The 22,447-nt window shown below is 41.2% G+C and overlaps 1 protein-coding gene across 1 annotated transcript; it reads right to left on the bottom strand.

Moving 5' to 3' along the window:
- Window positions 1-1,721: 1,721 nt before the first annotated feature.
- On the bottom strand, window positions 1,722-21,154 carry ap3m2 (adaptor related protein complex 3 subunit mu 2). Its single transcript, XM_061907075.1, has 9 exons — window positions 21,005-21,154; window positions 15,117-15,401; window positions 14,799-14,970; window positions 12,239-12,376; window positions 12,072-12,157; window positions 10,727-10,860; window positions 10,425-10,632; window positions 6,490-6,634; window positions 1,722-2,369 (listed from the first exon to the last, which is right to left on the bottom strand). The coding sequence occupies exons 2-9, from the start codon at window positions 15,387-15,389 to the stop codon at window positions 2,269-2,271; spliced, it is 1,257 nt and encodes a 418-aa protein (XP_061763059.1). The 5' UTR covers window positions 15,390-15,401; window positions 21,005-21,154; the 3' UTR covers window positions 1,722-2,268.
- Window positions 21,155-22,447: the final 1,293 nt, after the last annotated feature.

The following is a 22,447-nucleotide window of genomic DNA, read 5'->3' on the forward strand; positions in this document are numbered from 1 at the left end:
ATTTAAAGGCTAGAGTATACAAATGAGTTTTAAGGTGAGACTTAAATGCTTCTACTGAGGTGGCATCTCAAACTGTTACCGGGAGGGCATTCCAGAGTACTGGAGCCCAAAATGAAAACGCTCTATAGCCCGCAGACTTTTTTTGGGCTTCGGGAATCACTAACAAGCCGGAGTCCTTTGAACGCAGATTTCTTGCCGGGACATATGGTACAATACAATCGGCAAGATAGGATGGAGCTAGACCGTGTAGTATTTTATACGTAAGTAGTAAAACCTTAAAGTCACATCTTAAGTGCACAGGAAGCCAGTGCAGGTGAGCCAGTACAGGTGTAATGTGATCAAACTTTCTTGTTCTTGTCAAAAGTCTAGCAGCCGCATTTTGTACCAACTGTAATCAACAATACAATACAATACAGCACTTCTCCACCTTTAAAACTACTATGGTCACTTTGTTCCTGATTTACTCTGATCTTAGGTCATCAACTTGCCATCTGCCACGGACTGCAGATGGAACCTAGATTTTGGCACTTGTACCATTTGATGTTTCTAAACGTGCATTGTCCCTTGTTAGAAAGATGTAGGAAATATAGCAAATGGCGACAAGTTTTATAATACATCTATGAACAAGCTTACTGGTGGGACTGGCCAAAGTGGAGTAGGAGAAAATGCCGCCGTTTATCAAATATTTAATGTCCGCAGCAAATGCGTCACGAACCGGTGGTTGGGGACCACTGCTCTACATGTTTCACACTAGCACACAACTACAACCAACAAGATGGAATGTACCTGCAGGGCTGTCTGATGATCCGTTGCATGACAAATATAACACGTGAATTCTGCTCCTGCAAAATGTAATTCCATTTGGGATACAGTGGAGGCCAGACCACATCTCTGATTGATGAAACCTGGAAAAAAACACCTCATAAAACTTTAACACACTTCCAAAAAAAACACCTAATAAGTACAAAAGAACGTGCAGGAAACATGAAATATAACACATTTTTATACTTTACACATCAAATCTTTATTAATGGTCATTTCTAAACACCTCACTGGAGACTGTTAGCCCACACACACACACACACACGCACACATACTGGTTATCATTTGGAATGGGGACCAAGTTTTTGATCAGGACTTGTGGGGACCACCCTTTACTACCGGTTGTGGAGGCATAAAAAAATGTTGGTAAAACGGCCACCGCCCAGTTAGCTCATACACATCTTTAAATCTCTGGATTGATGAAGTAATTTGCTGTTCGTACTTACTGGGGACCCTGGGGAAAAAGAGTTAATATGGTTCATGGGGACCATGCATACTACATGTTAGGGTTAGACTTAACCCTAAGCCTAACCCGACATGTTTTATGGGCCAAAGCTTAAAAATCACTTTGCTATCTTCAGAATGGATCTGACTATCATTTAAAAAGACTTCCTTTTAGGGGACCTGTTTTTTTGTCCCCATACCGTCAGAGGTCCCCTAAAGGTAAACAGAGCGATTTCCCCATTAAGTAAGCATTGCCAGAACACACACAAGGTAGCGGTGATAGGTGTTATTCCACATTGCCAAGATAACCAACCTGAACTTCTTCCAGCACTGCAATAGGAAGAGGATGATGGGTTGCCATGGTGACGTTATTGATTTAGTTCAGTTTTTACACGTTTTTACCATTTGGGACATCATCATCATTTGTAATTTGAATTAATTTATCATTCTTTGGATGTGGGGGAAAAATATATACATTTTTTTATTTGTTGTTGAATTTAGAGCTGCAGCCATCAACAAGTATGCAGAAGTTGTACAGGTGGATGTTGCATGTGTCTAGAATAGTAATAACGGATCATTGCAGTGACAGCACAACATTGAAATATTAGCTCAGTGTATGACTGAAGGCGGCTGTCACATTCTCATTTTAAGATTAAAAACAACTAAAAAAAAACAGCACCAAATAAGAGAGAAAGAAACAATAAATAGGAAAAAAAACAACAAAATATTGACACTTCCTAACAAGCTAAGGGAAAACATTGTGCTTAAGCACCGGTCATCATTTCTCAGACAGCTTGGATCAGCCTAAATAGATCAATAATATTTGTTTTTGAAGGACTACATAAGCCGTACTAGTGTCGATGGACAGTGGATTCAAGTGTTTGATGACTATTTCTATAGACCATGGTCATAGGGATACATTGTGAAAGGTGTGTAAACATCACACATAGTCTTCAGTCTCGGGGAAGTTTTGGTCCGTTTCAAGCAGAACCGACGTTGTTTTCATGTTCGGACCTGGAACTTGCCGGCCTTGGTCATGTACTTGATGCCTTTGAAAGGTTTGTATTTCTCACCGTACATGTCCAGACGATTCACCTTCAGCCCTGTTCGAAGACACAATGGCTTTAATTCATCAGTGTGTTTGTATGTATATATGTATATATATACACTGTAATATGATGTACACAAATATGGACGCACACTGCCACTGATATTGCTCAGGTGTCTAACTTTCAATACAACAAACATGATTACAAACACCCATTGCCAAGGGTCCTTTGGCGCCATCATGTGGCTGATGTGTGACACTGCATTCAGAGTGAGAGTCAGGAGGTTGTCAGCTGAGAAGGCTTTGACATTTAAGTAGATAGCTGAGGTTGAAATATTGTTCATTCCGCACAGATGGAACAAATCAGTAAAACGGGACCTAGAATTGTTTTTATTTTCTTTGTGGTCTACATTCTGGATACATTTTCAATCAATCAATGTTTACTTATATAGCCCTAAATCACCAGTGTCTCGAAGAGCTGCAAAAGCAATGACGACATCCTCGGCTCAGATCCCACAGCAGGGCAAGGAAAAATTCAACCTTATGGGACAATAAGAAACCTTGGAGGGGACCGCAGATGTGGAGACTCCCCCGCTCCCGGTCGACCGGTGCAATGGACGTCGAGTGGATCCAGCATAATATTTTGAGAGTCCAGCCCATACTGTATCTAACATAATATTGGGAGAGTCCAGTCAATAGTGGATCTAACATAATAGTGAGAGTACAGTCCATAGTGGATCTAACATAATATTGTGAGAGTCCAGTCCATAGTGGATCTAACATAATAGTGAGAGTCCAGTCCATACTGTATCTAACATAATAATGAGAGTCCAGTCCATAGTGGCTCTAACATAATAGTGAGAGTACAGTCCTTAGTGGATCTAACATATTAGTGAGAGTCCAGTCCATAGTGGCTCTAACATAATAGTGAGAGTACAGTCCATAGTGGATCTAACATATTAGTGAGAGTACAGTCCATAGTGGATCTAACATATTAGTGAGAGTACAGTTCATAGTAGATCCAACATAATAGTGAGAGTCCAGTCCATAGTGGATCTAACATAATATTGGGAGAGTCCAGTCCATAGTGGATCTAACATAATAGTGAGAGTACAGTCCATAGTGGATCTAACATAATATTGGGAGAGTCCAGTTCATAGTGGATCCAACATAATAGTGAGAGTCCAGTCCATAGTGGATCTAACATAATAGTGAGAGTCCAGTCCATACTGTATCTAACATAATAGTGAGAGTACAGTCCATAGTGGATCTAACATATTAGTGAGAGTACAGTCCATAGTGGATCTAACATAATAGTGAGGGTACAGTCCATAGTGGATCTAACATAATAGTGAGAGTCCAGTCCATAGTGGATCTAACATAATAGTGAGAGTACAGTCCATACTGTATCTAACATAATAGTGAGAGTCCAGTCCATACTGTATCTAACATAATAGTGAGAGTCCAGTCCATAGTGGATCTAACATAATAGTGAGAGTCTAGTCCATAGTGGATCTAGCATAATATTGGGAGAGTCCAGTCCATAGTGGATCTAACATGATAGTGAGAGTCCAGTCCATAGTGGATCTAACATAATAGTGAGAGTCCAGTCCATAGTGGATCTAACATAATAGCGAGAGTCCAGTCCATAGTGGATCTAACATAATAGTGAGAGTCCAGTCCAAAGTGGATCTAACATATTGTGTGAGAGTCCAGTCCAGAACTGACGAGAACAACACAAAAAGTGCTTGGTCCCCCCGACCCTCAACCCGTGTCTTTGCGAGGATTATAAAACAAGTTTTTTCATCTAAATGTGAATATATGAACATCCTAGCAGTCGGCATCCTAATGACAGCAGACCTTGCACAGTAAGTGATGTTTCATTGTTTGTTGGCTCTCATAAAGTCTGCAGTGAGCAGAAATCAGTCATGAAGGGGAAAAAAGCTAACATTGTGATGCGATTTTGAAATGAATGCGCTGCGTATGCTTAAAATGATCAAAAGTGGTAAATATAAAATGTTATTATAAATGTGCCCGTTACTATGTTACGTACATACTTACAGTATGTATATAAAACCCTAATGGAGGTGTTTGGATGTCTTGTTAGGGGCTCTATAACCAGAATTGAACAGCTCCCATAGGGACCATTGTAAGCAGACTTTTAAAATAATGTATATAAGGGTTCGATCCTGCGCTTTGATTGATTGATTGATTGAAACTTTTATTAGTAGATTGCACAGTACAGTACATATTCCGTACAATTGACCACTAAATGGTAACACCCCAATAAGTTTTTCAACTTGTTTAAGTCAGGGTCCACGTTAATCAATTCATGGTAATTCACACTCGTGATCTTTCTGTGTGGAGTTTGTATTTCCTCCCCGTGACTGCGTGTAATCCCTGCGGTTACTGCTCCTCCCACTTCCAAAGACATGCACCTGGGGATAGGTTGATTGGCAACACTAAATTGGCCCTAGTGTGTGAATGTGAGTGTGAATGTTGTCTGTCTATCTGTGTTGGCCCTGTGATGAGGTGGTGACTTGTCTAGGGCAGAGGTGGGTAGTAATGCGCTACATTTACTCCGTTACATCTACTTGAGTAACTTTTGGGATAAATTGTACTTCTAAGAGTAGTTTTAATGCGACATACTTTTACTTGAGTATATTTACAGAGAAGAAACGCTACTTTTACTCCACTCCATTTATCTACATTCAGCTCGCTACTCTCTACAGATTTTTATCGATCTGTTAATGCACACTTTGTTTGTCAGACAGACCTTCAAAGTAGGATTTATCACATGCCTGCGTTTCACCAATCAAATGCAGTCACTGGTGACGTTAGACTCCGTTTCACCAATCAAACAGAGCCACGCGGTCACATGATTAACTGCACATTTTTTAAATTTTCTTTATAAACCTTTATTTATACATTTCTACATTTACAAAAAGTTGAAAATAATAATCTAAGTAAGAACAAAAACAGTACAAAACAGTATAAAAACCGTACAAAACAGCGCCAGGGGGTTGTAAATTCAAAGTAACTAAAATAGAATGCAAAAAATATATATATAAAATAAACAAAGTGCCAAGCCATAGGCTCACTCAATCTCAGTAAATAACTTCAATTTGGAACACAGCATCATCGTTTTCACAGCTTTCTGGTTGTTAGAGGTAGAATGTTTTAATGAAGAGTTCTAAATATTTTTTAAAGGCACAAAAAACACGTCGGGTATTGAAAAACTTACATTTATGAATATAAAACTTAGCCAATAGTATAATGAGCTTCCAAAAGGTAAAAATCATTTTCAAATGTTTTTTCAATACAGTGTAAAACCGAATATATATTATTGTTTTAGTTGCTTAAGAGATATTCCTGGCTCTGAATTTGTTCATTGTTATTTTTATGTTTTTGTGCATTATTTAATATATATTAGTGAAGTGAATTATATTTATATAGCGCTTTTCTCTAATGACTCAAAGCGCTTTACATAGTGACACCCAATATCTAAGTTACATTTAAACCAGTGTGGGTGGCACTGGGAGCAGGTGGGTAAAGTGCCTTGCCCAAGGACACAACGGCAGTGACTAGGATGGCGGAAGCGGGAATCGAACCTGCAACCCTCAAATTGCTGGCACGGCCACTCTACCAATCGAGCTATATTATTGTTTTAGTTGCTTAGGAGATATTCCTGGCTCTGATTTTGTTCATTGCTATTTTTATGTTTTTGTGCATTACTTGTTGCCGTCATCATGAAACCAACAGGTTACTCAAGTAGTTTTTTCCCAACAAACTTTTTACTTTTACTCAAGTAAATATTTGGGTGACTACTCCTTACTTTTACTTGAGTAATACATCTCTAAAGTAACAGTACTTTTACTTGAGTAAAATTTCTGGCTACTCTACCCACCTCTGGTCCAGGGTGTACCCCGCCTTCCGGCTGGTTGTAGCTAAGATAGGCTCAAGAGCCCCCCGCGACCCCAAAAGGAAAAGGTGGTAGAAAGTGGATGGATGGGTGGTATTTAATATTTAGAATGCATTTTTTAAAAATACATTCGTCGTCATGTCTTTCATAATGATTGTGAACAATAGGCAAAATTAAAAAAATAAAATAAGATAAAAATAAAAGTGCAGTTCCCCTTTGAAGAACGTAACCAAAGGAGGACTATAGTGCATACCTGAGATGGCCATTTGCTGGATCTTTAGTTGGATGTTGATGGTGGGGTTCTCGTCAGGTTTGGAGGCGCCTGCCTGCAGACTCATGGTGCCTTTGAGACTGGGAAGCTTCTGGGGGTTGATCTTCCCTACATCCCAAGTCAATAACTAACCCAAACAAGAAACATGTGAGTGTGTGACAACTTAAATAGCAGACAGTCCATCAAATATACCGTATTTTTCGGATTATAAATCGCTCCGGAGTATACGTCGCACCGACCGAAAATGCATAATAAAGAAGGAAAAAAACATACATACGTCGCACTCGAGTATAAGTCGCATTTTGGGGGGGAATTTATTGGATAAAATCCAACACCGCGAATAGACATCTAAAAGGAAATGTAAAATACATAAAGAATAGTGAACAACAGGCTGAATAAGTGTACGATAAATGAGGCATAAATAACCAACTGAGAAGGTGCCTGGTATGTTAACCTAACATATGATGGTAAGAGTCGTTCAAATAACTATAACATATAGAACATGCTATACTTTTACCAAACAATCTGTCACTACTAATTGATAAATCCCATGAAATCTTCTTCCTCGATGTCCCTTTTAAACAACTATGCCAACTCTTGTCGTTTTCTGCTGCATATTTCACTACGTCCAGCTTGTAATCTGCAGTACATGACTTCCTTTTCGGTGCCATTTTTTTTCAGCCCTACTCACTTTTTATAAGTTACCGCCAACTATGAAATTATCCATTTTAATAGCTACGGCAGTAGCATATAGCAGTTAGCATTCTATGACCCACAATGCACTTCTGCAATGACCCTCCCCCGCGGAATTCCTATTGGTCGACGTGTGTGTGACGATTGATGACATTTTCTTCGTCTCTTCCGCGAATGAGATAAATAATATTATTTGAGATTTTACGGCAGGGGTGTCAAACTCTAATACAGAGCGGGACAAAATTTAAAACTGCACGAAGCCGCGGGCCGAGGTTGAACAAATGAATCCTTTAATAGGGACCCAAACAAGTTTTGCATTGAATATTATAACTTTATAGTGACATGCAAAATCGAGTTTAAAATAATAATAATTAAAAAATATCAATGGCACATCAAATAAAATAAAAATAGTGAAGTGAAGTGAATTATATTTATATAGCGCTTTTCTGTAGTGACTCAAAGCGCTTTACATAGTGAAACCCAATATCTAAGTTACATTTAAACCGGTGTAGGTGGCACTGGGAGCAGGTGGGTAAAGTGTCTTGCCCAAGGACACAACGGCAGTGACAAGGATGGCAGAAGCGGGAATCGAACTTGCAACCCTCAAGTTGCTGGCACGGCCACTCTACCAACCGAGCTATGCCGCACCCCATTCAAAATACAAATTGAATGCCTCTTTTCGGCGGCGGGTTTGAGTTTGGGCGGCGTTTGGTGGTAGCGGGGGTGTATATTTTAGCGTCCCGGAAGAGTTAGTGATGGAGGGGGTTTTGGGTATTTGTTCGGTTGTGTTTATGTTGTGTTACAGTGCGGATGTTCTCCCGAAATGTGTTTGTCATTCTTGTTTGCTGTGGGTTCACTGTGTGGCGTATATTTGTAACAATGTTAAAGTTGTTTATACGGCCACCCTCAGTGTGACCTGTATGGCTGTTGACCAAGTATGCATTGCATACACTTGTGTGTGTGTGTGTATGAGCCGCATATATTATGTGAGTGGGCCGGCACGCTGTTTGTATGGAGGAAAAGCGGACGTGGCGACATGTAGAGAACGCCAAAAGCAGTGCTTTAACGGACCGCCCCCAATATTATTGTCCAGGTGGAAATTGGGAGGAATTCGGGAGGGGCACTGAACTTCGGGAGTCTCCCGGGAAAATCGGGAGGGCTACGGCAGTAGCATATAGTATATAGCATATAGCAGTTAGCATTCCATGACCCACAATGCACTTCTGCAATGACCCTCCCCCCGTGGAATTCTTATTGGTCAACGTGTGTGTGACGATAGCTGACGTGTGACGATTGCTGACATTTTCTTCGTCTCTTCCGCGAATGAGATAAATAATATTATTTGAGATTTTACGGCAGGGGTGTCAAACTCTAATACAGAGCGGGCCAAAATTTAAAACTGAACGAAGCCGCGGGCCGAGGTTGAACAAATGAATCCTTTAATAGGGACCCAAACAAGTTTTGCATTGAATATTATAACTTTATAGTGGCATGCAAAATCGAGTTTAAAATAATAATAATTAAAAAATATCAATGGCATATCAAATGAAATACAAATACAAATTGAATGCCTCTTTTCGGCGGCGGGTTTGAGTTGGGGCGGGGTTTGGTGGTAGCGGGGGTGTATATTGTAGCGTCCCGGAAGAATTAGTGATGGAAGGGGTTTTGGGTATTTGTTCAGTTGTGTTTATGTTGTGTTACAGTGCGGATGTTCTCCCGAAATGTGTTTGTCATTCTTGTTTGCTGTGGGTTCACTGTGTGGCGTATATTTGTAACAATGTTAAAGTTGTTTATACGGCCACCCTCAGTGTGACCTGTATGGCTGTTGACCAAGTATGCATTGCATACACTTGTGTGTGTGTGTGTATGAGCCGCATATATTATGTGAGTGGGCCGGCACGCTGTTTGTATGGAGGAAAAGCGGACGTGGCGACATGTAGAGAACGCCAAAGGCAGTGCTTTAACGGACCGCCCCCAATATTATTGTCCAGGTGGAAATCGGGAGAAATTCGGGAGGGGCACTGAACTTCGGGAGTCTCCCGGGAAAATCGGGAGGGCTACGGCAGTAGCATATAGTATATAGCATATAGCAGTTAGCATTCCATGACCCACAATGCACTTCTGCAATGACCCTCCCCCTGTGGAATTCTTATTGGTCGACGTGTGTGTGACGATAGCTGACGTGTGACGATTGCTGACATTTTCTTCGTCTCTTCCGCGAATGTGATAAATAATATTATTTGAGATTTTACGGCAGGGGTGTCAAACTCTAATACAGAGCGGGCCAAAATTTAAAACTGAACGAAGCCGCGGGCCGAGGTTGAACAAATGAATCCTTTAATAGGGACCCAAACAAGTTTTGCATTGAATACTATAACTTTATAGTGACATGCAAAATCGAGTTTAAAATAATAATAATTAAAAAAATATCAATGGCACATCAAATAAAATAAAAATACAAATTGAATGCCTCTTTTCGGCGGCGGGTTTGAGTTGGGGCGGCGTTTGGTGGTAGCGGGGGTGTATATTTTAGCGTCCCGGAAGAGTTAGTGATGGAAGGGGTTTTGGGTATTTGTTCGGTTGTGTTTATGTTGTGTTTATGTTGTGTTACAGTGTGGATGTTCTCCCGAAATGTGTTTGTCATTCTTGTTTGCTGTGGGTTCACTGTGTGGCGTATATTTGTAACAATGTTAAAGTTGTTTATACGGCCACCTTCAGTGTGACCTGTATGGCTGTTGACCAAGTATGCATTGCATACACTTGTGTGTGTGTATGAGCCGCATATATTATGTGAGTGGGCCGGCACGCTGTTTGTATGGAGGAAAAGCGGACGTGGCGACATGTAGAGAACGCCAAAAGCAGTGCTTTAACGGACCGCCCCCAATATTATTGTCCAGGTGGAAATCGGGAGGAATTCGGGAGGGGCACTGAACTTCGGGAGTCTCCCGGGAAAATCGGGAGGGTTGACGAGTATGAGTATTAGTGGTGAATGCGGTGTTACAGCGGTGGGCCAGCTCTAATGTTAATTTGATATTGCCTCAAGGGCCAATGAAATTACACGGCGGGCCAGTTTTGGCCCGCGGGCCAGAGTTTGACACCCATGTTTTACGGTAATGTGTTAATAAATTCACACATAAGTCGCTCCGGAGTATATGTCACACACTATGAAAAAAACTGCGACTTATGGTCTGAAAAATACGGTACTCTATATTCCAGTGTTTTACCTTAGTGACCGGGTCAAAGGTGTATGTTCCTTGGGAGGGGTTTAGACTGGCATTGAGGACACCGCGAGGGAGTTGACTGCTGACTAGCACAGACTCCACAGCCTTGCCCATGGTCTGCTTTGGACCCAGGGTCAAGTCAAATCGGCCCTGGGAACTGCCTTCTCGGAATGTAATGTTGTGCTTGACGTACACTGGAATGGCCACCAGGCTGAGGAGGGAGGACGTGTGGATGAGTCATGCTACTGTATCGTACTGACGCCTTATGGTTATGAAGGGCCCGAAGGCTGGAGCGTAACACCCACTTCTGAGAGCTGACGTGATAGGAGAGTAGCCGGAAGTTTCCATCGGGAGGGATGAAGGAGAGGATCCGCTCAGCCTCCCAGCGCTTGAATCGGACACACGGGTGGAAGCTGACATCATCCAGCAGCCGAGGATTCTGTCATGGAAGAAATAGGCTTTTCAGTTTGATCTGTCTATCTGTGTTGGCCCTGCGATGAGGTGGCAACTTGTCCAGGGTGTAACCCCTCCTCCGCCAGATTGTAGCTGAGATAGCTCCAGCACCCCTCACACCTGAAGGGACTAAGCAGTAGAAAATGGGTGGATAGTCCCAAATATACCCAAAATAGCCCTTTTCACCAGAGATATCCGATATTCCGATACTGTTCAACTCTTAATTACCAATTCCGATATCCGTGATACCGAATTTGCCATGCGCAGAGGACGCGTGAGTAGTGTGCAATTGCACAGGCGCGTACCTTAGAGCAGTGGCTCTCAAATGGGTGTACGCGTACCCCTGGGGGGTACTTGAAGGTATGCCAAGGGGCTCGTGAGATTTTTCAAAAATATTCTAAAAATAGCAACAATTCAAAAATCCTTTATAAATATGTTTATTGAGTAATACTTCAACAAAATATGAATGAAAGTTCATAAACTGTGAAAATAAATGCAACAATGCAATATTGAGTGTTGACAGCTAGATTTTTTATGGACATGTTCCTTTAATATTGATGTTAAAGATTTCTTTTTTTGTGAAGAAATTTTTAGAATGAAGTTCTTGAATCAGATGGATCTCTATTACAATCCCCAAAGAGGGCACTTTAAGTTGATGATTACTTCTATGTGTAGAAATCTTTATTCATAATTGAATCACTTGCTTATTTTTCAACAAGTTTTTGGTTATTTTTATACCTTTTTTTTTTCCAAATAGTCCAAGAAAGACCACTGCAAATGAGCAATATTTTGCACTGTTATAAAATTTAATAAATTAGAAACTGATGAAATAGTGCTGTATTTTACTTTATCTCTTTTTTTCAACCAAAAATACTTTGCTCTAATTAGGGGGTACTTGAATTAAAAAAATGTTCACAGGGGGTACATCACTGAAAAAAGGTTGAGAACCACTGCCTTAGAGGGAACGTTGCACCTACCTACTGCAAGGAAGTCAGCCACCAGCTTCTATTTTTTTTTCCGTTAATAGGCTTGGAGACGTCACATGGTTCTACTACCTCATTGTGAGGTGAACACGATCAATTTTAAATACTCACTAAATGAATTCCTTGTTTGATGAAGTTAATAATCATGTGATCTGTGCATGAATGACATATCTCACTTTCTCAAAGCATGTCAATAATGAATGTACACACTTACCATAAATGACAGTGTGAGGTCCGGCATGCCGGTCAGTTTGACACAGGCATCGATTACTCCCTGGATTTCTGCGGTTATGGTAGAGCCTGAGGAAAAAGTTGGATCACGTTTAATAAACGCACACATTGGGCCATCTACTAAATACTCTGAGCGGCCTCCCAGCATACCGGATTTATCAATAATGGCATCAATCTCCTCCACCACGTCAAAGTAGGCTTCATTGTTGGTGTACTTGACTCCCGTGCGTCTCCATGGTACCACTGACAGCTGACCAGTCGGGAGCTGTTCACCCACGTTGGTGCTGCCTGGGGATTGATTACATGGAAAACAAAGTTTTTGTTGCAACCTAGTCAAGCATTATTTTCTGATGTTGTAATAATAATAACAACTATCAATGCTGATGAATATATGCTTAATATAACAAGGTGGAGACCAGGTGAGACCTCCAAGTCCGAGTCCATGGTTCTCGCCCAGAAAAGGGCGGATTGCCATCTCCGGGTTGTGGAGGAGACACTGCCCCAAGTGGGGGGAGTTCAAGTACCTCGGGGTCTTGTCCACCAGTGAGGGAAGAATGGATCATGAGATCGACAGGTGGATCGGTGCGGCGTCTTCAGTAATGCAGACGCTGTATCGATCCGTTGTGGTGAAGAAGGAGCTGAGCCGGAAGGCAAAGCTCTCAATTTACCGGTCGATCTATGTTCCCATCCTCACTTATGGTCATGAGCTTTGGGTCATGACCGAAAGGACAAGATCACGGGTACAAGTGGCCGAAATGAGTTTCCTCCGCCGGGTGGCGGGTCTTTCCCTTTGAGATAGGGTGTGGCTCTGTCTTCCGGGGGGAGCTCAAAGTAAAGCCGCTGCTCCTTCACATGGAGAGGAGCCAGATGAGGTGGTTCGGGCATCTGGTCAGGATGCCACCAGAACACCTCCCTAGGGAGGTGTTTCGAGCACGTCCGAGCAGTAGGAGGCCACGAGAACGACCCAGGACACGTTGGGAAGACTATGTCTCCCGGCTGGCCTGGGAACGCCTCGGGATGCCCCGGGAGGAGCTGGACGAAGTGCCTGGGGAGAGGAAAGTCTTGGCTTCCCTGCTTAGGCTGCTGCCCCCGCGACCCGAGCTCGAATAAGCGGAAGAAGATGGATGGAGATAAATGGAGACCAGGTGACAATATAGACAGCTGGGGATGTTCATTATAGAACAAACGCCACAAAAATTAACAAGCGTCTTTGTTTTAGGCAACCCTAATCCATTGTAGAATCAAGAGAGAAAAGTTAAAGACCAAGCAATGTGCGACAATCGTGTTTCTCACAGATTGTCAATCTATTTGTGGCTGTAGGAGCGTGATTAAATCATTTGTATATTTACCTTTTTTTTTTTTCAAAAAAAGCCAAAAAAAAAACAACTTACATATACTGTATTTTCCAAACGATAATTTGCCAATTTTTCATATACAGGGCGCATTAAAGGAGTCATGTTATTTCTTTTTTTTCTAAATGTAAAAGACTTCCTTTTTTTGACGTGCAGCTAAGAGGAAGGAAGACAGCTCCTGGGTGGACTCACAAGGCTTAAATGTAACTTAGATACTGCGTTTTAGTATGTAAAGCGCTTTGAGTCACTAGAGAAAAGCGCTATATAAATATAAATCACTTCACTTCACTTGTGGACTACATAACATGTAATTGTGGTTCTTTGGTCAAAATGTTGCATGGATGATGTTTTACAGATCATCTTCAAGCCGCTTTCTGACAGTCACTTCCGGATGTGCCATTTTGTGGGCGGTTTTATTTACGTGGCTCACCTTGCCACCGTCATCTTTGTTGTAGCGGTGTAGCGTGCAAGGACAGGAGTGGAAGAAGTGCCAAAAGATGGAGGTAACTCTTTTAATGACATTCAGACTTTACTTCAATCAATAACGGAGCAGCATCTTCTCATCCGGAAACAACAACAACGCCGGAAACGTGTCCCGTGAAAAAACGTCCAACAGGAACTCTCTAATAACTAAAGTTCCTTGGGTGAATAAGGAAAACTCACTATACCGGTATGTTTTATCGCTTTCATGGCAAGTTTACTGACAGATGTAAGTAAGAACTTTACACTACTTTAGATCAGAAATGGCAACAGAGGAGGATAAATGACCCATAAAAAGAAGATAGAGAAAAAGAAGAAGATTACCGACTACGTTGTCGACGCGGACTATAAAGGCGGAAGCGCGCAATTTTTCAGGATTTGTGCGGATCCCAAATACAGATCAGCAGGTACCAGAAGGTAAGAAAAGTTGCTTTCACATAATATTGCCAAACAAAACGCCAGATAATATGTCTTACCTAATACACACACCATAATAATACTCCTATGTTGAAGCACAGTACCATCCATCAAGTGGTGTGGCTTCATAGCTTATTGAAGTCAACATAAAACATTTTTGATAGATTTGTGAAATCATCTATATTTTCAATGGAAAATATACAATGTTGGTGTTGTTTACTTGAGTCATATTGCCATCATAGTGCAGTCTACACGTATCTCTTATGTTTGACTGCCATCTACTGGTCACACTTATTACACCGTGTACCAAAACCAGAATTATTTCTTACATTAGGCGCACCGTCAAGTTTTGAAAAAAAAAAAAAAAACATTTTAAGTGCGCCTTATAGTCCGAAAAATATGTTACTGTAGAAGTGAAGAGTATAGAACAGGTTGGTTGCAGTTGACCGACAATATTTTACCTGTGATGGTGTTGACCATTGTACGGAGGATGGTGGGGGGCTTGATAAGCTCTTTGAGGATGTTGGACTCGGTGGCCAGGGGGAAGCCATTGTCCAGCATCTCCTCCAATAGTTCATAGACCACAACCACATTGTCTTTAATGGCAGCCTCTGTGCAGACACCGAAATAGTCCTGTTAACACATGATACATAGTGAGACTCTTGTTGGGACAGGAAATTAAAATTCTTACTGAAGCAGAGAATTCCGTACAATCATTGTATCAATCAAACAACGGACTTGCAAAGTTCTTGCAACGAGAAGACCAAAAAAAGGATAACCTGGAATGTGTCGACGACTCTGTGCAGAAACTCAATGACAAAGAGTGGCGGCACCTCACTCTGGATAACAGCCACAAAGTAGATGCGGTGTCGGAGGACATTGATGAGGTAGTGATGCGGGGTGGGGATCACAGGCGGGACATTCTCTGGCTCCGTGGCACGCTCCTGGGCTTCAAAGAAGTAGTCGCACACGGAGCGGCTGACCACACTCTTCCAGTGCTTTTCCAGAAAGATGTCTCCTGAAGAGTTGACCAGGAACAGGCTATGGATCATCTTGGCTGGGGGCTACAAATACAATGAATGACACATAACAGTTAGACAGGCTGCGGTAACGAGATATGTCATATGTACACAATTAGAGATGTCCGATAATATCGGACGATAAATGCTTTAAAATCTAATATCGGAAATTATCGGTGTGTTTTTCAAAAAGTAAAATGTATGACTTTTTAAAACGCCGCAGTACGGAGTGGTGAATGGACATAGGGAGAAGTACAGCGCATCAATAAACATTAAAAGGCACTAAGTTTGTTCGCATTTGCTGCCAAATTTTCAGGACACAACAAGAATGCATCATCAATATGCATTTGACGATATAACAGTAAATACTAAAAGCTTTATCCATCAGTCCATCAATCTTCTTCCGCTTATCTGAGGTCGGGTCGCGGGGGCAGCAGCCTAAGCAGAGAAGCCCAGACTTCCTTCTCCCCAGTCACTTGGTCCAGCTTCCAACAGGGGATCCTGAAGCGTTCCCAGGCCAGTCGAGAGACATAGTCTTCCCAATGTGTCCTGGGTCTTCCCCGTGGCCTCCTGCTGGTCGGACGGCGCCCTAAAAACCTCCCTAGGGAGGCGTTCGGGTGGCATCCTGACCAGATGCCTGAACCACCTCATCTGGCTCCTCTCCATGTGGCGGAGCAGCGGCTTTACTTTGAGCCCCCCCCGGATGGCAGAGCTTCTCACCCTATCTCTAAGGGAGAGACCCGCCTCCCAGCGGAGGAAACTCATTTCGGCTGCTTGTACCCGTGATCTTGTCCTTTCCGTCATAACCCAAAGCTCATGATCATAGGTGAGGATGGGAGCGTAGCTCGACCGGTAAATTGAGAGCTTTGCCTTCCGGCTCAGCTCCTTCTTCACCACAATGGATCGATACAGCATCCGCATTACTGAAAACGCCGCACCAATCCACCTGTCGATCTCACCATCCACTCTTTCCTCACTTGTGAACAAGACTCCTAGGTATTTAAACTCCTCCACTTGGGGCAGGGTCTCCTCCCCAACCCGGAGATGGCACTCCACCTTTTCCCGGGCGAGAACCATGGACTTGGACTTGGAGGTGCTGATTCTCATCCCGGTCGCTTCACACTCGGCTGCGAACTGAAGATCCTGGCCAGATGAAGCCATCGGGACCACATCATCTGCAAAAAGCAGAGACCTAATCCTGCAGCCACCAAACCGGATCCTCTCAACGCCTTGACTGCGCCTAGAAATTCTGTCCATAAAAGTTATGAGCAGAAATGGTGACAGGGCAGCAATGGCGGAGTCCAACCCTCACTGGAAACGTGTCCGAATTACTGCTGGCAATGCGGACCAAGCTCCGACACTGATCATACAGGGAGCGAACCGCCACAATCAGACAGTCCGATACCCCATACTCTGAGCACTCCCCACAGGACTTCTCTGGGGACAGCTTTATTGTCAGCCAAATTGCTCTCATTTATATTGTATATTGTTTGTATCGTGCCATCTTGGTAGAGACTTTTGGAGACTTTAAAGAAAAAGTATGTATTGCTTTTTTCAACTAGCAGGAAGTGCTACTGTGGGAGGATAAAAGCACTCTGGAGTGGCTCAGTCTTTATTTTGAGACAGAGAAAAAATGGCAAAAAGAAGTGACCAAAGAAAGTTTGTAGTTCTTGACACATTATGTTCGGCTTTTCCTGTTTTACACACCACTGCCCCACATAGATTGCAGTCCTGTGGGATACACTGTAGTGTGACACATAGGGTTATGTCACTTCACGTGACGGGGCTGTAGAAAATAGCCATTACACATTCCTTCAAATTAAACAAACTGAGTGGACTCCTACATTATATGGATTGTGCCTTTGGCAAACAATCAGGAATATCATGAAATTCATAGAAAAAAAAGGGAAGGAAAAATGTACATGTTCCTAACTGACCTAACTGTTGCTGTTGTAACAAAAATACTACCAGCAACTCACATGACTTGCTGTGTGGATAAAGGCAGCCTGTGCTCTGAAGCTCTCACAAGCCAACACAGATACACTTGTTTAGTAGTTTTTTGTTTTCTTTGGGGCAGGAGTGTTCAAACATACATATATATATATATGTATATATATATACATATACATACATACACATATACATACATACATACATACATATACATATATATATATATATATATATACACATACACATATATATATATATACATACATATATACACATACATATACATATATACACATATAAACATACATACACATATAAACATACATATACATACATATATATATACACACACACACACACACACCCACACACACACAAATTAATTAACGTGGAACCCAACATAAACAAGTTGAAAAACTTATTCGGGTGTTACCATTTAGTGGTCAATTGTACGGAATATGTACTGTACTGTGCAATCTACTAATAAAAGTTTCAATCAATCAATCAAACACACATATATACACACATAAATATATATATATATATATATATATATATATATATATATATATATATATATATATATATATATATATATATATATATATATATATATATATATATATTAAGTTAAAGTACCAATGATTGTCACACACACTAGGTGTGGTGAAATTTGTCCTCTGCATTTGACCCATCCCTTTGATCACCCTCTGGGAAGTGAGGGGAGCAGTGGGCAGCAGCGGTGCTGCGCCCGGGAATCATTCATGGTGATTTAACCCCCTTATTCCAACCCTTGATGCGGAGTGCCAAGCAGGGAGGCAATGGGTCCCATTTTTTTTATAGTCTTTGGTATGACTCGGCTGGGGTTTGAACTCCCAACCTACCTATCTCAGGGCGGATACTCTAACCACTAGGCCACTGAATAGATCTAGTGGCCTACTGCACACATACACATATATATGTATGTATGTATGTATATGTGTATGTATGTACTGTATGTCTATATATGTGTATGTATGTATGTCTATATATGTATACGTGTATCTATATATATATATATATATATATATATATATATATATATATATATATATATACACACATATATATTAGGCCTGCGAATCTTTGGGTGTCCCACGATTTGATTCAATATCGATTCTTGGGGTCACGATTCGATTATATATCAATTTTTTTGATTCAACGCGATTCTCGATTCAAAAACGATATTTTTCATATTCAAAACGGTTCTGTATTCATTCACTACATAGGACTTCAGCAGGATCTACCCCAGTCTGCTGACATGCTAGCAGAGTAGTACATTTTTTTTAAAGCTTTTATAATTCTAAAGGACAATGTTTTATCAACTGATTGCAATAATGTAAATTTGTTTTAACTATTAAACAAACCAAAAATATGACTTATTTTATCTTTGTGAAAACATTGGACACAGTGTGTTGTCAAGCTTATGAGATGTGATGCAAGTGTAAGCCACTGTGACACTATTTATTTTTATTTTTATAAATGTCTAATGATAATGTCAATGCTGAAAAATAAATTACACAAGAAGTAATAAAGATAAAAATAGGAATTGAAATAAACAGACTACTATCCAATACATACTATTTATATTACTAAATTATTGTGTATGCACCTTAAGGGATCTGCTCCAATTTATTTACTGTTATAATGACGATAAAACTCTATTCTATTCTAATCCGGGGCGCCTTATGGTCCGGAAATACGTTATATTGTTAATGTCGCTCCAAAATCGGAGAAGGTGTTTGCAAAGTTGGGCTGTTTGCCCTCTGAACCATTTGTACGAAAACAAAAAGAAGGGCTCATTATCATACTTGCCAACCTTGAAACCTCCGATTTCGGGAGGTGTGGTTGGGGCGGGGGGCGTGGTTAGGAGGGGAGGAGTATAATTCACCAACTCGAGTATTTCATATATATATATGTATATATATATATATATATATATATATTTATATAGATAAATGTATATATATGTATGAAATACTTGACTTTCTGTGAATTCTAGCTATATATATATATATATTTATTTTATTATATATATAAATCAAATAAATAGTTGAATTTCCGACGGCACCTATCAAATACACAGTAATAAAAACACAGTTCTACTAACTGTACTGTGCTTGCTGGTTACTAAAAAAAAATCAACAACATTTACCTTTCACTATTTGAGTAACCTTTGTTCTGCCATTTGCGTACAGGCGAGCGATCTCCTAATCCGGGAACATATCCTTCACGGATTTGTTGTAGATATCCGCAAATGAGAACAGGGATGTTGCTTCCAGCTATCAGCATAGCCATCTTTGCCTCAGCATAAGTTACACCATCGGGTCTCCATTTTGCGAGGTGGGCCATAATACTGGGTTGTGAACGATGCTGCGCTGCGGACGCTTTGTGCTTCGCTGACCTTTCATGACTGGAGTATATCCGTTCACCGTGTTCGATGGAGAAGTCTGTTCTATAAAATTTACAGGCAACATACTCCTTCCCCTTTGAACTCTCCTGGATGAATTGAAATTCTTGTTTCCATTCGTTTCGGAACTTGCAAGCGTATTTCTTCATTGTGCACGTCGACGGTGTAATATATTGGGTTGAAGGCAATAACCAGGCGACGTGATGAAGTTACGTCTCTTTACTGTGGGCTTCAGAACAGACTCCCTAATGCATATGTTCCTTGACTGCACTTAAATTTAGAATATATGTAGAATATATTTATATTATATATGTAATATATTATATTATTTATTGTTATAATTTATGTATTCCGTCAGGAGAGTTCCTTCAGGAAAATTACAATTTTCAGCACAATCCCATTCAAGATCAGACAAACATTACAGGGGGACAGAACAGGATCGCTGACTGGTCTGCCGGCTTCCAGCGCCCCTTACAAAAAAGATGACATACAGGTAAACAAGGGGGGTGGGGGCCATTAAAATAAAATTAAAAAATCGGTCTTAGCCTAGGCCCTGGAGTGGGGGTGCAGACTGAGGCCAAGGGAAGGAAAAAAAAAAATAATAATAATAATTTGTGGTGCTGAATTTCCCCCAGCAATCAATAAAGTACATTCTATTCTACTCTATGTACAGTAGATGGCAGTATTGTCATGTTTAAGAGGGTCACAATAATGCTGAGTCAGGTCTGCATGGAGCTGGAGGGGGCGTGGCCTCCAACTCCGCCTGAATTTCGGGAGATTTTAGGGAGAAAATTTGTCCCGGGACGTTTTCGAGAGATGCGATGAATTTCTGGAGTCTCCCGGAAAATCCAGGAGGGTTGGCAAGTATCCTCATTATGCAAACTACATTATGACGTCATTCAGCAACTCTTAGTGACTTCTCAGCCAGCCAATAGCGACGCTCCTTACTGAGAGGTCGGCAACACACGAACCCTCCGGTCCTTAGCTGGAGAAATAAAGCTAAACAAAAGAAGCCGTCTAAAACAGACTTACTGGTGCTAACCAAACGGTGCCAAACAATGTTGTCAAACGTAGAAAGGAAACAATGGTGTGACATTGTTCAGGCCTCCAGCGGCATCGGTAACAACATCCATCAGTCTGGTGTCTCATGACAGGCGGGGAAACGTCACCCACGACGCAAACAGTCGGTGAATAAACTCTTCGCACTTAAGTCAAGTAGATAAGAATAGAATCACGAAGCACTCACCTGAGACAATTTCACCGTCTCGCTCTCGAACGTCACTATTTTCTCATGGAAATATGAAGCCGTCGTCGCTTCCGTTAGGCGGCTCGGTTTCTGGTGTCCGGGAGCGGGAGGGGAAAAAAAAAACGACCAATCACAAGCCAAGAAAAAAAACGTAAACCCCGCCTTTTCAAGACGCAGCATTAGCTGCTGTGACGCGAGAAATTGGGACGCCATCTTGAAGTGGTGATGAGGAGCCGGTGCGCAGCCTAAACCAGTGGATTTCAACCTTTTTTCAGTGATGTAGCCCGTGAACAATTTTTTAATACAAGTACCCCTTAATCAGAGAAAAGCATTTTTGGTTGAAGAAAAGAGATAAATAAGTAAAATACAGCACTATGTCATCAGTTTCTGATTTATTAAATTGTATAAGAGTGCAAAATATTGCTCATTTGTAGTGGTCTTTCTTGAACTATTGGAAAAAAAAAAGATATAAAAATACTTTTTAAAAAAAATTAGGTATTTTTATAAAAAAACTTGTTGAAAAATAAACAACCGATTCAATTACAAATAAAGATTTCTAAACATGGAAGTCCATCCATCCATTTCCTACCACTTATTCCCTTTTGGGGTCGCGGGGGGCACTGGCGCCTATCTCAGCTACAGTCGGGCGGAAGGCGGGGTACACCCTGGACAAGTCGCCACCTCATCGCAGGGCCAACACAGATAGACAGACAACATTCACACTCACATTCACACACTAGGGCCAATTTAGTGTTGCCAATCAACCTATCCCCAGGTGAAGTAATCATCAACTTAAAGTGCCCTCTTAGGGGATTGTAATATCAATCAATCAATCAATGTTTATTTATATAGCCCCAAATCACAAATGTCTCAAAGGACTGCACAAATCATTACGACTACAACATCCTCGGAAGAACCCACAAAAGGGCAAGGAAAACTCACACCCAGTGGGCAGGGAGAATTCACATCCAGTGGGACGCCAGTGACAATGCTGACTATGAGAAACCTTGGAGAGGACCTCAGATGTGGGCAACCCCCCCCCCCCCCCCTCTAATAGAGATCCATCTGGATTCATTAACTTATTTCTAAACATTTCTTCAAAAAAAAATAAATCTTTGACATCAATATTTAGGAACATGTCCACAAAAAAATCTAGTTATCAACACTGAATATTGCATTGTAGTATTTCTTTTCACAGTATATGAACATACATTCATATTTTCTTGAAGTATTATTCAATAAATATATTTATAAATTATTGCTATTTTTAGAATTATTAAAAAAAAAATCTCACGTACCCCTTGGCATACCTTCAAGTACCCCCAGGGGTATGCATACCCCCATTTGAGAACCACTGGCCTAAACGGACAGGGGGGAAAAAACGGTTAGCTACTTTTAAGTTGAAGAAACAATATGATTAGGTTATATACACATGCGTATATC

Source organism: Nerophis ophidion, linkage group LG07, assembly GCF_033978795.1.
Source record: "Nerophis ophidion isolate RoL-2023_Sa linkage group LG07, RoL_Noph_v1.0, whole genome shotgun sequence".
Taxonomy (NCBI): Eukaryota; Metazoa; Chordata; class Actinopteri; order Syngnathiformes; family Syngnathidae; genus Nerophis; species Nerophis ophidion.